This window comes from Clavelina lepadiformis, chromosome 1, assembly GCF_947623445.1.
Source record: "Clavelina lepadiformis chromosome 1, kaClaLepa1.1, whole genome shotgun sequence".
Classification (NCBI taxonomy): Eukaryota; Metazoa; Chordata; class Ascidiacea; order Aplousobranchia; family Clavelinidae; genus Clavelina; species Clavelina lepadiformis.
In genome coordinates, this window is record NC_135240.1 from 25,069,843 (window position 1) to 25,086,728 (window position 16,886).

A 16,886-nucleotide genomic window follows, 5' to 3' on the forward strand; every position below is an offset into this window, starting at 1 on the left:
TGACCCGAAATTCCTGTTAAAAAACGCAATTTTTATCTGTGGCTTTTGGTAGTGCGATAATCTGAGAAAGTACCAAAGTATTAATAGCAATCTAGTGCGTTGTACAAGCGATTTATGTTTTTGTTTAACAATTAAATTATTAGATGTGGTAGGTAGTATTCTCAGCGCACGCAATAATACAGTGAGATAATTCAATAGGTAAATAAGTTAAATATACCATCTTAAGCCAAATCTCAGTAAACCATAAGCTAAGCTAAGGCAAAGTGCTCTGCAGTCGTATAGGTCGCCCCTACTGATACTATGTCATGGAATTCGATGTACCTTCAGTAAATCATTATTGAATGTATTTTCGTTTAAAAAAACTTTGTTAACTACACCTGGGTAACGTTCATCTACAAACAAATTATACGTTACAAAATACGAAGGCATTTTTTATCATTTGAAAGCGTTATTCTACTTAATACGTTATTTGAAACAAACATTTTCACAAAATAATATTTTTATGTTTTTGTTTAACAAGTTGTAGCAGTAACACAATCCGACTCAAGTCCATCTCGAATTCTAGGAAGCACTATTAAAGGTCCCTCATAGGTAGATCCAACATACCTGTACGAAGCGCCGGCATAAGACTCCAGAACTAGCAAAAAAACATAAAACAATTGAAATCGAATAACATGAAGAAATTGAATAAAAATATACTAACTTATGAAAGTGTCGGTCTGGACTCATTGCCAGCAAACTATATCTATATCTTTTTAATCACAGATTACGATACGATTTATTAAAAATGACTTTACATAAAAATCTGTTGAAAGTTGTGAAAAAGCAAATAATATATTTATCAACATTTGTTTTGTAAAAAAAAGTGTACACTTGTAATAGACGTCAAATACAGTAATTGAAATTCTTACAAGCTACGTTTGTTGCAAGGTCGCTGGAAGTTGTCGGGATCGTTGTCACCAGGTAGAGAAAAATGCTCTCAGCCGGATCTGTTGCTTCCGGAGGCGGAGATCGAACTTCACCGACATTCGTGATTAAAGAAGTAGTCAATGCATCTACAGAGCAGAAACATATGAAATTCAAACACACTTACAACAATAAATTAAAATTTAATTTTCCAGTAACATCTTAGGCAAATAGCTCAAGAGGAAATCGTATCTTTTGTCATGAACCTGATTCATAGGCAATAATCTAATATAAAAATATCTTTAATAGATAGGACATTTTCTCGTCTGTGGGGTTACCATATCAAAATAAAACACAATGGTGCGAAGCATATACAGTAACATATCGGTTAAATTTGCAAAAATATACCACATAATCTACATTCAGCTTTTTCAGAAGTTTATTGATACTTTCAGCAAATCAAAAATGTCAACTTGTCGTCAAAAAAGTGAAATATATAATATATTTACAAATTGCTTCTATTGTGCTCAAAAATAAATTAGGCCAACTTCATTTAATTAGGCATCCAGCCGTCTTGAATGGTTACTGGTCAGCGCCAGTTTTTCTTTCGCAAATGTATATTTGTATACCTTATAAAGTTGATGTTGTCTGAACCGTGTTAACCAAATTTTAAAGGAAAAAAATTTAAAAAACAAAGGTTATAGTTAGGCACTCTAAAGGTTAACTTTATTTATATTTTTCTACACGAGCTTTCGCAAGCATAAGCTTGCTTCTTCAAGTATACTGCAAAATGGCAAAATATATTTCAAAATTACTACAGGTAAAGGTCTGCTCAGAAAAACAAACGGAAATGTGACGAAATAACTGCATGGATCGAAGCAATCACAAAATACTTAATGACGTAGCAAAATAAAATCAATTGGTCAATGAAAGGAAAACGGGAATAAAGCTGTATCAAAGTCAAATAATGAATATTTATTTATAAAGTCCCATAAAACCGGCACCTTTGTAAAGACCGTCATTAATGCAATTAAAGAAGGGAGTGGTGCGCTGACGAAGCGTTAATGCTATGGCCATGTTCAGTTACGGGTTTATGGTTGTTTTTTATGATACATTATATTATAAATAATAATACGCCCATTGTATAGACACGTGTCGATACGTGCAGTGCTGCATTTACAAAACCATAATTGCTAAGTTCGCACCTACCTCATAACTTTGCACAAACTGCTCTGATTCAAACCGAGGTCTTGCTGTCTTATATAGTTATTTCCACAAACAGTTAGTCAGAAATATCTTGATACTTGGTACCTGTATCTGTAGTTCCAACATCTGCCACCAGGTCGATAACTACTGTGGCTTTGGTGGAGTCAAAACCAGGGATGGAACTTCGGTCATTATTCAAACAGAACGCCAATGCGATTTGATTACCGGAACCACAAGTGTATTGTTCAGCATCCAACTGTACAAGGAATTTTAAGAAATCCGATTTAGTTAAGAAAAGGCCTCAGCTAAAGTATTTTGATATTTATTCCCTCATCATATTTGTAATCCCTTGAGTCTTGGCCACCGACTGCCAAGGTTGGCGCAAATTGTAGGTATTTTCTTACAATGAGTTTTATTTTTTATTCTCTAGTTTTTGGATGCTTGTAAGATGGCGGATAAAAATGTATGCATGGATGTTATCGAAATAAAATTTTCAACGCATAATATTGTACACATAGGCATAATCCATTAGCTAAACTCATGACTTGAAAATTTGACGTTATAGATGTGAACTGTAAACGTCATAAGCAGAGTACATACCAATAGTAATAAGGTTTGTCTGTATTTGTAGATCTAATGTCGATCCACACAAGAGTATCAGTGCCCCAAATAAGCCAATATAGGCCTGATAAATCTCAGATGGCCCGGGTCTTACAAATGTCTCACCCGAAAAACTTGTCCTATTTTGTCGGAACGTCACATTTTACTTTTGCTGGATTTAAGTCACAGTCAAACGTATGAAGAAAATTTGTTTGGCAAGCAAAAAAGCTTCCGTGCCAAGATTATGTGGTTGTTCTTATAATTTTTGCCATATTCCAGGATTTTTCAAGTGCATGTTCACTAAAAAAAAGTTTTGCCACCCCGCATTGAATCTATTTTTAAAATTGTTTATAACCTTAACTTTTAAATTCAGTGACGAATCTCCCACCTGTGCTGATGATGTGTGTACACATTTTTATTATCGGTTGTGGCCTTTGTGCTAAGACGTGATTAACCCTGTAGGTAACAATGAAACTTTATGGAGGCTCTTGTTACTAGACGTAACCTCATTCATCATCGTTCTTGAAACGAATTCTTACATTTTTATCCCAATTTCCAAAGCCAGAATTATCTAACCTCCGCAATAAGAATCCTAATTGAAATGTTTAAGCAAATTCTTCAAACTTATTCAACAGAAAATGCCCAAACTAACTCAAACTCTGAAAATTATACGAAAAGTTTGAAATTACTGACAAGTTTCTATTTCTAGCCAGGCATTTCTTGCACGGTAAGATTATTTCGATGGGGGCTTGGTCAACCTTTGCAACAAGTCGCAGCATATGGTTATTAATTTTAAGGAATTGCCGACAAGACAATCCACAGTTTCACACAATGTTTCATGGCGCGATGTCTTTTAGTTTAGTCTGCAGAAAAGTAATTAATACGATCATTAGGGCACGACTAAACTAGGATAACTTTGCGTTGAGGGTAATATTAATGAATGCCATAGAAGGCATAGACCCACCAACACCGTCGCATATTGATTAACACTATTTGGTAAAATATTCACAATATGTTTCTGAGTTCTAGGAATCTTGAATTTAAGTAGGCCTACTTGTTAGTTAGTTATAGTAAACAACAAAATGATACGTACTATTAGTTAGCTGATAAGACTAGGCTTCATTCTAAATGTTACTGATGTTATTAATTTTACCTTGGTATCACGGGTAGCAGTGTCGTCAGTAAAATCCGAAATTACCGACAAGGTGCCGGTGCAAGCCGCCGAGTGTCTAACAACTGCAACACGAGAATTAGCCGCCTGGTCAATCGTGACCCATGAGCTTATGAGCCTGCAAATATACTTTGATTGTATAATTATCGTATACTGTTATACTGTATGTTGAAGTAAATTACTTGCTGCGGTATGGCTATCAATCGTATACGGTCTATGACGTCGTAAAGCAAATGCCTTTGTTAATTGTAGGGTATTATGATAAAACCAAATGGATGAAATAACAATATTTAAATTGTCTGAAGAAAAGCAACATGACAATAGGCATATCCTCTCAAGATTTAAGTTTATAATTAAAAATTTTAAGATATCATGCATTTAAGATTTTTACGATTAAGGAAGCTAAACGTTTTACCAACCAAAAAATAATAAACCGCAACAGTTCAATACTTGACGCGACTTATCCTAAAAGATGTTCAAGACATTTCATATATACAGTAATAGAATTAAACAAAATAAAACCGTTTCTACATTTTCATTAAAATATAGTTACACGAACATTTTTATGAAATCGAATTGCTGATTAAAGTTGGGAGTCTCTGTATTTCCTTGTGAAAAAGGCGGTGCTGATAAAATACTACTGCAATCATCCAACGCGGACGTGTCATCCAAAACTATTATAAGGTTGAGGTCCCGATCTGAAAATAAAACATAAAGACGTCGTATACATAATTTCTTATCGTTGACAAACGAAAAACGATAGATCGATGGAAAATGTTAAATGCATCTAATTTCCCAAGGGATTTTGCGCTGACGTTTGAACAAATCGGACAAAAAGAAACAAGACCCGCCATTGAGATCAAGTTTAAAACATAATCGGTAAAGTATCAAAGTTGTGGCAGTTGCCACACAGTGAATGCCTTATAGTTAAAAACATACAAGCAAAGACTTGAACGCAAGTTAAGCATTCGAATAAATTAACCCGAATCAACTTCACATTATAAGGCGCTATAAACGTTATTATATTGCGAGAGGTCGGCATTCTGGATTGTCATATATCATACTGTACACAAGATATTACAACATACGAAAAATCGTCAATTATGGAAACACATTTTTTTGGAAACCGTTCTACACCCATTATTAAGTAATAGGGTGACGTATAAACAAGCAGAAAATCTAAAATGCATTGAATTAAAAAGTTGTGGAGATAAATTAAAAACCGCTCAAAATACCAATTTTAGTGGTAATCTAAAGTAATAATTACAGATATTTTGTGCATACCGGTAATGCATTCCGTCGAATCGAACGAAGGATTGAATTGAAAAGTTCCGTCTTGACAGGTCGCCATAGTTGTTCCAGTTGGCGTTCCCTCTTCGCAAGTTAAACTTAACGATTCACCAGCAGCAAAACTTGTTTGCTCGGGATCAAATACTGCTCCCGGGATGTGAGGTACGGTGCAAGCGCTTGCTGAAAAGAACGTCACAACGTATTACAACGTGAAAAACCTAGGATGTACAGATTGGAAACGTGGTCCAAAACTCAAAAGTTCATAGAAATTCCTAAGTAATAAGTTATACACACGATTGGTTAAAAAACTATAGTTTCATTTTGAGAGTGATTGAGATTACTGTCTGAATTTAAGAATATTTTAAACTATTTCTTGAGTTAGCGGTTTGACATTTACTTTCGATCTTCTCGTGTCGATTTTCTCGAAGTCACCGGAAACAATTTAACGATCAAAGTTATTTATTCTAGTGATTTTTCATTTAACTTTAATTCACTCTTAGACATGAACTGCCTAATTTGTTGCAAAGAACTTTTGGAAATTTGTTTTGTTAACTATACAGTAACGTAACTACCGCAGTTGCAGAGCAACAGAATTATTATTATTGTATAATGTATATGTAGTAGAGCAATATAATTTCACCATTCAATTACTGCGAAAATATTCATTTTGCCAGCAACGCTGCCAGGCATTGCTAAAGGAAACTAAAGAATTGTTTTGGAGGTGGCCTACGCCCTCTGAGAGCTTTTATAGATTTTCATGAATTCGCCACCGAATCTGCCAAATAAAAAAACATGTAACCGTTTCCAAGTCGTTAAATTAGCGCTGCCTTTTCGTGTCTCGGCATTTTGAACAACCGATAAACCTCGTTGGTAACGTGTCCTGTGGTTTTACTTAAATGAAATGGCGCAGTATAACTTTCTGATAGTTGTAAACCCATATAAAAATAGTTCATTGAAAGTAGTTAGCGCTTACTGCTTGTACATTCCGGAAAGTTGTCGTCGGATTCTGATAAATCGTAGTCACCTCCTGTTTGGCATACCGTTGACGCTGTAGAACCAGGCGCAATCGTAAAGCCAGCTAAACACTGGTACGTGATAATAGCCACCGGAGTTGCTGGTATGGTGCCGATAAATTCACCGTTTGGCAAAAGCGGTGGGTTACCGCAAGCTTAACGAAAATTAAAAAACTATTAGCAATTTTAAATGCTTAAATTTGTAAAAAAACACTCATACACACATGACACAATATCATGTACTTTACGCTTTGCGTCCTCATGTAAAGCTTTCACTAGTGTAAAATCATTAAACTTATACCACACATTCTACAGCTGTCACTCTAATATGAAAATGATCCTTGTGCCTATAATCTACATTCTACATGCTTACATACATGTATGTATTTGTTTATTGTATACAATTTAATTTACAAATAAAACTTAAAATTACTCACTGCCTGAGCCTGCAGGAAAGCATTCAGCAGGATCAGTAGGATCCCAACCAGATGACGTACAGGTAATCGTAGTTGAACCAACTCCACCAGTGTCACACGTGTATTCTATGACTGTGCCTTCTGTAGTTTGGCCGTTCCATGAAGTGATAACCCTAGTGTTACCACTGGTAGGAGGGGCACCACAATCTGAAATAAAACGTATTATGTACGTCATTGTAGCTTGATTAGCTATTTATTTTACTATATTTTTTTATCTTAAGAACAATGTTAAGTTAGATGAGCTGAACTCTCCCGTATCCAACGCTTAGATTGCTCAGAAAATTTTTAGTACCATTTTGTTTATATAAAATTGAAAAATGGCGTTGGTTGGAACGTGATCTCTGTTTCTGTTTTCCACCAAGTGTATTCCACAACACTAAAGTTCTTGGTTATATCAACGTGGAGTATACTTGAACGTTGTCGCCAGACATACGCAGTTCTAATAATAGTTAATTAGTGAATGTAACGCAAGATGCGACATATGTAGAAACGCTTGATGTACAGACACGACTCGATTTCTTACCCCATTGTTAAGGCAAAAACAATTATATAGTTTGGAAGATGAATATTTTCAACGTTTCAACCGCTACAATTGACAGCCTGCGTTTAATCGTGAATTTTCAACAAGTTTCTGGCTGTAGCAAATACTTTATCCAGTTTTTCCAAAGGTTTTCATTACCTATTGTTTCTACCGTTATCGCATTAACACAATGTATAATGTTTCAAACATTACTCTTTCATTTTATTGTACTTGTTAAGTCATTCATCTGCTGGTTGCTGCGTTATAACAACGCAAACATTTAAGCCTACCACTCGATCTTATGTAATGGCGCATGAGATGAACCTATAGTTATTTCACTTTTAAGCACGTTACCCTTACTCTTAAGCAGAGCTGTGAGATTACTATTGTTCATTCATGAGAACAATTTGTTACTGTAAATGTACACACCTGCTTGTCCAGCTGCGAGTTTGACACCACTAATCTAAATAGTTAGCCTACATACCATTTTATAATTTTTGCAAATAATATTCCAGTTATGAGAGTTCGTGACACTAGAACTGTGATTGTTAATGATGGAAAGCTTTCAGGAACTCGACCTTTTTTGGTCATAGTGTTTTACGTCCTCATGATGTTGTGTACAGCGCATTTCCTTGTTTGCGATACTTTTTATCAACTACAAGCTGTAGGAAAACAAAATAAGCGGGTATACGGCGTTCCAAAGGCGTTGGATATACGACCTTACAGCTTACAAATTCGTTGTACACGGCGTAAGGAAAGTGTACACCATGAATTGTCAGCTATTCTACGTACAATTGTAAAAATACTTTCCATTTTAAAACGTTTTAAAGCGTTTTTGAGACAAAAAACCCCAAATTTTTGCGCCGTGCGCAATTTGGGTGCGACGGTCATGCACGGCAATTTCAGACGCAGTTTGGTAAACGTTTAGCCCGCCTCAAAGCAATCCAAATACGCCACTGATTGAAAATGCACGCAATCACATCTTAGTTTGTTTTTAACAAACGCTTTCTCGAGAATATTCTTCCATGTTTTAATTGGACCTATCTAGCCACTTGAGAAAGATCAACGCCCACTCTGTCTCCTTTGTTATGACGTTTGCCCAGCCCTGGCCTATACAGTATTTCGCACTAATAAAGGTGCAAATATCATGATAAAGACATGGAATAACAGCAATGCTGTTTTATGTTCAACGTTACAAATCGCAGCATTTACATTGTTGTATTTATAAAATAGACCTGTAATGCAGGATGGGACGGGATTGTCATAACTTCCATCCGTTTGGCAAGTGAGCGTGGCAGAACCAGTGAAAACTTGAGTGGCATCCGAACAACTATAGGATAACATGGTACCAAATGAATACCCATTTCCGGTAGAAGCCTGGCTTGGGTTTACAATTAAGTTGGCTATAGGGTTAAGTGTAGCGTCGTCTTGAGCGCAATCTACAAACGAACGCAAAATCAAAATTACTGGTACGGTATTTGTCTGATATCAATTCTTATTCCATGTATTTTATCTTAAATTCTTGATACAAAAAAATGGATATATGCTTTGTTATGTAAACAGAAGAAATCTTGCTTGGTCACATTAACGCATAATCGGTTTTATGCCGATACAACAGTAGCTAAGTACTTTTCAAGGACTTACTCCGGAAACATTCAGTTCCATCAAACAAAGGGTCAAACACAAATGTCCCAGCTTGGCAGATAGAACTTGTAACTCCTCCCGTGCTAATGGTGAAGCCAATGTCACAAGCAAACGATAACGTTGCTCCTGAGTCAATCGAGGTCACTCCGGACGGGGTAAAAGTGCCTCCGGCAATATCTCCAGGTACTGCACATTGGGTTGCTGTAATTTGAAAGCAATGCGTTACAAGAATCCATTTTGTGTTGGGCGATATAGTAAACGATTTTGAACTTCATGCAAGCCTTGGTTTTATACACTGACTAATATTTCAGTTTATTATAGAAGCCATCGTTATGTCACGTTATGTTTATCTCCTTGCCAGGTTTCGTGCATTATTTTATCACTGCTATCACTATATAGCCATGATTTCTCCTAGTAATCACTAAAGCACTCCCCGGACAAACTGGTAAAATATTCTTTCTTACAGATAAAAGAATTCATGCAAAAGTGACAAACATAACTAATTAATCCTCCTTCCCAGTTGAACGCCAAAAGTGGAATGACTTCATACACGTGATGTGCAAGACTTCCGAGGGTAATAAGAATAACAAAGTATAATAAGCCAAGATGTATTTGGGGAGATCCGAACTGGAACCAATACAATTACGTTCCTTATCAACTATTTGTTAAAATTTCTTCTCCAGTCTGTGCACAAAAGCTTTTTTACGGCAAATGTGTTCAGTCTTTTTGTTGTGGGCCGTTTATTACTGTTGCAGCCAATGGCAAGCAGTACAAATTCTGCGCAAAACGACGCCTTATCCGTGATAACAGGCATTTAAATAAAACTTTCAAAACATTTGTTGTTGTTACGCTTTAGTCCGAGGTTAGCGAGAATTGAAGAATTTAAATTTCGAAATAAGTTGCCATATTGCTTTTTTCGGTAGCTTAATTTTCGTCTTAGTCTTTCGAAAACTGTTTTATCATTTGTTTTTGAACCAGGAAATGCAACGTATGACCGTTTTGTTAAGCCGAAGCATCCACTGACTTTTGCAGTGCGACAGAATCGTAACCAATATATCAAACTTGAGTCTCAAGTCGAGTGAAGTCATTTACTTTTTAAGATTTACGTCAAGTCAAACTATATCTGAAGTCTACTCTTACACAGAAAGCAAAAACACCGTTTCGCTCAACACTAAAAAACGTTTTGACTTTTTGAAAAATTGCTTCGTTTTGTAGCCCCGTATGTGCGTTCGTAGACTAACTTTATTTCAGTTAGTATCGCGTTTGGACAAAAGAAACAAAACCTTGTTTTACCTAATGCTGAAATCTGACCAACAAGCCCAAGTTAAGTTGTTGGGTTACTTTAATTCATTTATAGTGAGAAATGCTAGGCAAGCAATGATACAGACAGGAGCGGCGGAATAGCAATGAATGGTGATAAAAACATCCAAATTAAATGTAAACAGACAAGCAAAATGAAAATTTATAGTAGCAATTTATAAGTGGATAAGCTTCAGGTGATACAGTAGGACAGCATAGCTGCACTAACCAATGAAATTTAGGAAAACATCAACTTAAAAATCAATAAGTACATGATAACTGCTGGAATATTTGGACAAGCTAGCTTACTTGGACAATCAGGTCCGGACGCAGATTCCCAGAGGCCAGTAGGAAGGCATCGATTGCTAGTGGGTTCACCAGCCGGGATGGGGGAACCATCGGCGCACGAGTATGTAACTTCGTCAAGGGGATTGTACGTGGTCTGAACTGGATCGGTCAATACATTGATAGGTGCTGGTGGAGACGAACAGGCTGAAAAAGAGGTTTTCGTTGACTTTGCCTACGCCTTTTCATCTGTAGCTGAACTTCCAACTTACAAATAGTTGCATAATTCAAATATTTTCTTTGAAAAAGGAAATAAAAATTAAGCGAATCTTAAATGATACACGACAAAGGATAATAGATGGTTGGTGAATGGGATCTTTTTTTATTTTTCTTATGTGCAATAAAAAAAACGCGTTGTCTTGGTCGGCATAATCCTTTAGTCAAAACAAGATTCACGTCATATTTCACGCACTAATTAATAAATATAATTGTTTCAAGTCGACATGTCCGACAATCCAACTTACGTGTGCTAAGACAGACTGGTGCTGAGTTGTCAAAGGCGCCATTGTTCATGCATGTGAGCGTATCAGACCCTGTCAGTGCAAAAGCGGGATCCGTGCATGAAAATAAAATGGTTTCATCCACTCCATACGGGCCGCCTGAAGTTGGCGTAAGACCTCCATTGGTCGATGTCAAAGTCGGAAACAGACACTCTAATAACAAAATGATTGGGGTTTTACTTGCAGAGGAATTTGAACACTGAATATCAGGAGCGCTCCGAACACGAGCTCGTACGCTCGCCGCGAACGTCGTATTTCTACACTACACAAACCGGCATATTTCAAGCACTAATTAAGAAATATAATTGTTTCAAGTCGACATGTTCGACAATCCAACTTACGTGTGTTAAGACAGACTGGTGCTGAGTTGTCAAAGGCCCCATTGTTCATGCATGTGATTGTATCAAATCCTGTCAGTGTATAACCGGCTTCCGCGCATAAAAACGTTATAGTATCACCCAGTCCATACGGGCCGCCAGAAGTTGGCGTAAGACCTCCATCGGTCGATGTCAAAGTCGGAAACGGACAAACTAATAGCAAAATGATTGAGGTTTTACTTGCAGATGAATTTGAACCTTGAATATGGTAAACGTCGTTAAACGTAAATGTTCTTACAAATCCGAGCATCAATCCGATGTTTCTCCGAACCTTTCGTCGTAGTTGTCCGAACAAAAAGCATTATTTATCAAAAGTGAATATTTCACCGAAACTAGGTCACGCAGCCAATTGTAAACTATAGCTGGTTAGGTTAAGCGAGTGGATACACGTAAAACGTCTAACTGAGCTATTTAGGGTTTAGTCGAAGTTACATTTGGTTAGAAGGAAGATTTAGTTTGCTATGTTGTAAACATGTAAGTTAGGTTATCAAGAAAGTGTGAAAAAAGCTTTAAACGTACGATTTTTTTCGGTGAAATAGCAATAGCCTTATTTATAGTCGTATTCTTTCAAAAGCAAACGAAAACTTCATCTTTTTAATAAAGCAGTCTGTCAATTGCTATACTAGGCAATTTTAACGCATACTTCGGTTAAGCCTACTTATGCTACGTGCTGGCCTCCTTTAACACGTGACGTCGGTCATGATGAGCAGACTCTCTTGTGAAAAAGGAGGGAATAGAAGAGATGAACAATGAAAACAAAGATAAAAGAGATGAAAGTATGACAGATATTGCAAGAAATGTTGCTGTTAAACAACCGAGAAAAGGATTTAATGCAGAAGTATGGATGTGCATTACTTAGGTTATATCGTAGTAAAAATCCAAAAAATATTGTTTATGAAATTTATTATCAATAACAATGCGTTTACTTTCGAACAAATTTGATGTTTGTTGATTTGCAGCCAGCGTTTTTTCACTCTATCACGAGCGTAACTGGATATGTCTGACCACAATTTTGCGGTCGATTTTAATTGAAAACTTGCTTAAAAAATGTATTACGTATTAGTGCATGTTCTTAAAAAAACTATGTCGCAACTTATGTTTGTCAAATGATTTTGTTCAATGCAACAACCTCAATTTACAAGTTGAAAGAATATAAACGTTGAACGTATGGCCTGCCAGGGTGTGCGGTTTTCAATAAATATAAAGCGCTCTTCTACATTTTAATTTCTTTCGTACGATTTGTTTCTTTCGTAAAGTTAAGCTCGTGTCGGGTTTGCACGAACGTTAGTCAAAAGCTGGGTTCACACGAGCCCGGATCTATTTCGTATTTCAATAACCCTATAATAGAGAATGCCACAATATCCGAAATTCGATTATGTGAAACTTCTGACAGTTTACGAGTTGCAAACAAAAAATGATATGGCACTTGATAAGTGATCCTAGCTGTGTCTTAATCTCAGCATTATAATCGATCTACTTATATAACGTATGTGCATAAGCTTTCAGACATTAGCAAATTCTAAATGTATATTTGTAACCTTGGTCGCAAGTCTGTCCCTCTGGCTCGTCGATACAGCAAAGAAAATCATTGATCAGATTAACGCAGGTTCCACCGTTTACGCAGGGATTAGGATCGCATTCATTTATATCTGAATAATCAAAGGAACATTGAACAATTATGAAACATCCGTTTACCAAATACACTGCAACAGAAATCTGTTGTAATAAATTAAAAACGTTTAAAACCCACCTCGACAACTCGGTGCATCTTCAAAACCAGGCCTACAATTTGGCCTCAGGCGAATAACTGAAAGACACAGCGGTAGCATAATTTTACACTAAATTTCTTTTTTGCACATTAATTGATAATGTGATAACCCAAAAGTAAATACTTACAGTTAAACGAATTATAGAAGCAACCGCGTCGTTGAAAGTCGTAGCAGCATCCCAAACGAACACAGGTGTCGCTGTAAAACGTACAAAAATTAATTTTTGTTTAAGCCACCAAAATTGGTATTGTTAGAACTCACAAATAGTTGGTACCTTTGCATGTTTGGAAAACCAAGACACGGACTATCACTACAGCGTTTAATAAGAGATGATCCTGGGTAACCGGGTTCGCCTCCAAAATTGAGATAACCTGTTGCCAAAAAGATGCATTATATTTGTATGTAAGACGCTGTCACTCAGTTAACAGCATCGCATTTTCGTATTCATTAAACTGTTTCTTTACATGTTTTGTCTCATTTACGTAAAATCTTGTTTATACACAATGCAATGTTTACTTTATCATTTAGCTGCTTATCATTGCAAGTTAAAACATTTTCAATTACCACTGTTTTGATTTTGAAGTCCAGGTGGTTCGATCGTCACGCCAAACCCGAAACTCAGAGATCTCTCTACAAACGTAAAATGCATTAAATGCTTGTGAGTTTAAAATTTCATTTTCTTTGGTATGTTTAGAAATTATGAAAACAAAGCTAACTTCAAAAATTTACTATTAACGTTTTCGTAAACAAAAACAAAATAATTTAAAAATAAATAGTCACAATCGATTAGGTTTAGAAAGAAACGAAAGGGCATATCTAGTTAAAAGTACGTTTATCTATATATCGTACTAAAATCTATCGGAAGTAACTTTTTGAATGTTGAGTGTAACACATCCTTTTGTCACGTATTTATAACCGCACGGTAAAAGATTTTGTGTGTTTTTATATTAATAACAAGCTGGTTGTGGTAATACTTTTCTCTGCTCGTTCAATCAACAATTAAAAAAAAAGATTTAATGGTTTTCACTCTCACTGTAAAATGTAACCAATAAAAATTGAGATCATAAAAAACGCACGACGTTACACTTCGATGGTTACTTCCGACAATATTTTCTTATAATTTACTTACCTTTTCGGAAGCAAAACAAACCGTATTTCGCGCTTGCATCGAAACAGCATCCCCTGCAAATTATTATTACAAAACATTTCAAAATGATCATTCATCTTATAAACACTCTAGAATAATTCTGTTTATAACTACGTTTTTAAGTATTTTCTTTTTAATATTACAACCAATTTTCGGCAATTAAACAGATTTTTATTCAATTTCTGTTTTGAGGCCAATACAGCAAATTAGCAAAAATGTTGAATACTTCATTGCGTGATCTTTTGTTATTATATTTTAGGGCCCGTGTATTCAACAGTGGAGTGCCAGTTACCGACAAACTTTTCAAAGTTTCGCCCCGAGGCCATGGCATTGCATCGCGATTTGTGGCATTCAGAACGCTCGTTTGAAGCAACTTTAACAAAACTGGGAGAAACGCTTTTTATAAAACACAAATAGATTATTTGGAGGATTCGATTTGATTGATTTGTATCAACAAATGATATTTCCAATGAATTTTACTTCAAATTATCGTAAATTAGACCTGGATGAACACTGGATAATATTGACAGGAAGAGCAATATTGGTCAGGTTGAAACAAACCTTCTAAAAAGGAAATTTATTAGGAAACACATTTCACGTTCAACATAAAATATGCACTGACAGGCAAGAAAGTGAGTACCAGGAGCCGTCAGCTGCCTGAGGTCAGGTTTGTAGAACAGATGTCACTGATTGTATTCACTTAACGCCTCAAGCCAAATCGCCGATATTGTAGGTACCAAAAAAAGATCCTGGCTCCCGCTAAAGTCAACGCCCGAAACAACAAAAGCATTCAAGATTTTATATCAGAATTAAATCACTGATTGTTAAAACGGCATTTGTAATACTAACTAATAAATTTGATTAACGTCGAATTGGCAGACAATTTGGGGGACAAAGTATTGTTTCGGACTTGTTGGTCATGAAATAGATCAAAAGTTCCTTTCTGCGGCAACTGTTTTGACTAAACCAAAGGTTGATTCATAATTACCATCGCCAATTAAAAAAAAAAACTTTGTAAGTTTTCTTTTTTATATATGGATATGGCTCCAATGAATCTTGTTCATAACGTTCCGCTCATTAAATATTTCGTTAAACATTTGCACAATATCTTTTACAAAAATAATGTGTGATTAGAATATATTTAACTTCAACCAATCGAATGACCTTAATTTCAACAAAGATCCTTAATTAATTTGAACTGTTGTACCTGGACACTAGGGGTTTGATTTCATTATGAAACCCTTATAAAGCATTTGCTAGTTATAGCTTCAAGACTTAGACCTATCATTTATTCCAAAGTAACATATGCAAAAAAGCTTACGCGTCCACACATTCGCTCTCGTCACCTCGTCTGACTCGATAGGGACAACGCTTTCTTGGAGTCAAGGACGAAAATTTGCAGCCTTCGTCAGTTTGAGAAACAACATCACGAACTACAGCAAAAGCTACCAAACCGATAATAACGTATAGCTGAAACTTATCCATGCTCTGTTTAAAGCCCGATTTTCAGCTGACTGAGACGCACTGTGAAGTCTTTTTGACTAAAACAAATATTTTTCTTTTTTCTCCCAGAACCATTTCACTTACACACTTTTATACGCATCTCGCTTTTCACGTGTTTTCTTCTTCTTTTTTTTTGTAACATATTAACCGCTTTGGGCGTCATTTTCCTAGCGGTGATGCTTTAGGTATGAGCGTTACTTTATTGAAAAAATAAAATAAAGAAATATAAATCTGGTTGTATAATCGCTCACATTACTTGGCTAAAGTTTTTTTTTTTGGCCCAACAACATCAACGCCACTGTTAACCTTAAAACACAATTCGTGTCCATTATTTCAAAAACATTCATATTCTTTGCGCAAATGATAAGACTTCCTGAAGTCGTTTTCGACTACCACTACAAAGCCTATTTTGATGCAAAAGATACTGAATGCTGAACATGATGTAACCATAATTAAAGTATAAGAATTGAAAAATATCAAATACTGCAATCAAGCAATTTGCGTGAGATTTGCGATTGTGAATGCTCAGTCGTATGTTTAAATTAGTTAAGAAAAATGAGACTAAAAGGATTAGTTATTAATAAATACCATATAGGCTAATTAATTCAATGCTATGATAAACCATGGGTGGGGGATTGTATAAAATGGAGTTAATAAGTTGTGTTTTGTTGCGTTGCGTAGTAATTAATTAATTATGCTTTCAAATTAAAGCGTTTCACATTTCGTTCATTCGCCATTTCAATAACTCAAACACTTGCAGCCTAGAAAGTAAAATTTGTAAATGATGTTGTGAAAGTGCAAGCCACGCTATTCTAAGCTACGCCTATGCTGAATATATGTAACAATGTGTTTATAAGCCTGACTGGTATGAAAGTCATCTGCAAGGAATTGTTTGAAATTTAAGTCAATTAAAGAACTTCACCAGTAGGTTATGAATGAAAACTTCACTCAGCTCTAACTAGTCCAAGTACATCAAAACGCGTTTCGTATCCCAGTTCACAGTTGAAACGAACGCAGCGAAACACGTGGAGTGACGTAGCAAATGCGTACAACATGCGTAACAATATTTCCAGTAAGTTCCTTTAACATAGAGTCTTGAAAACTTAGCAATCCCAGAGTT

The 16,886-nt window shown here is 35.8% G+C and overlaps 1 protein-coding gene across 1 annotated transcript; it reads right to left on the reverse strand.

Moving 5' to 3' along the window:
- Nucleotides 1-327: 327 nt before the first annotated feature.
- On the reverse strand, nt 328-15,834 carry LOC143447152 (uncharacterized). The gene is made up of 20 exons (XM_076947101.1): nt 15,585-15,834; nt 14,246-14,298; nt 13,681-13,746; nt 13,391-13,487; nt 13,244-13,314; nt 13,098-13,154; nt 12,886-12,996; nt 11,312-11,500; nt 10,935-11,123; nt 10,435-10,617; nt 8,827-9,027; nt 8,418-8,621; nt 6,624-6,809; nt 6,147-6,341; nt 5,168-5,353; nt 4,443-4,581; nt 3,866-4,001; nt 2,218-2,368; nt 912-1,055; nt 328-637 (listed from the first exon to the last, which is right to left on the reverse strand). Exons 1-20 carry the CDS (start codon nt 15,746-15,748, stop codon nt 513-515), a joined length of 2,847 nt encoding a protein of 948 aa, XP_076803216.1. The 5' UTR covers nt 15,749-15,834; the 3' UTR covers nt 328-512.
- Nucleotides 15,835-16,886: the final 1,052 nt, after the last annotated feature.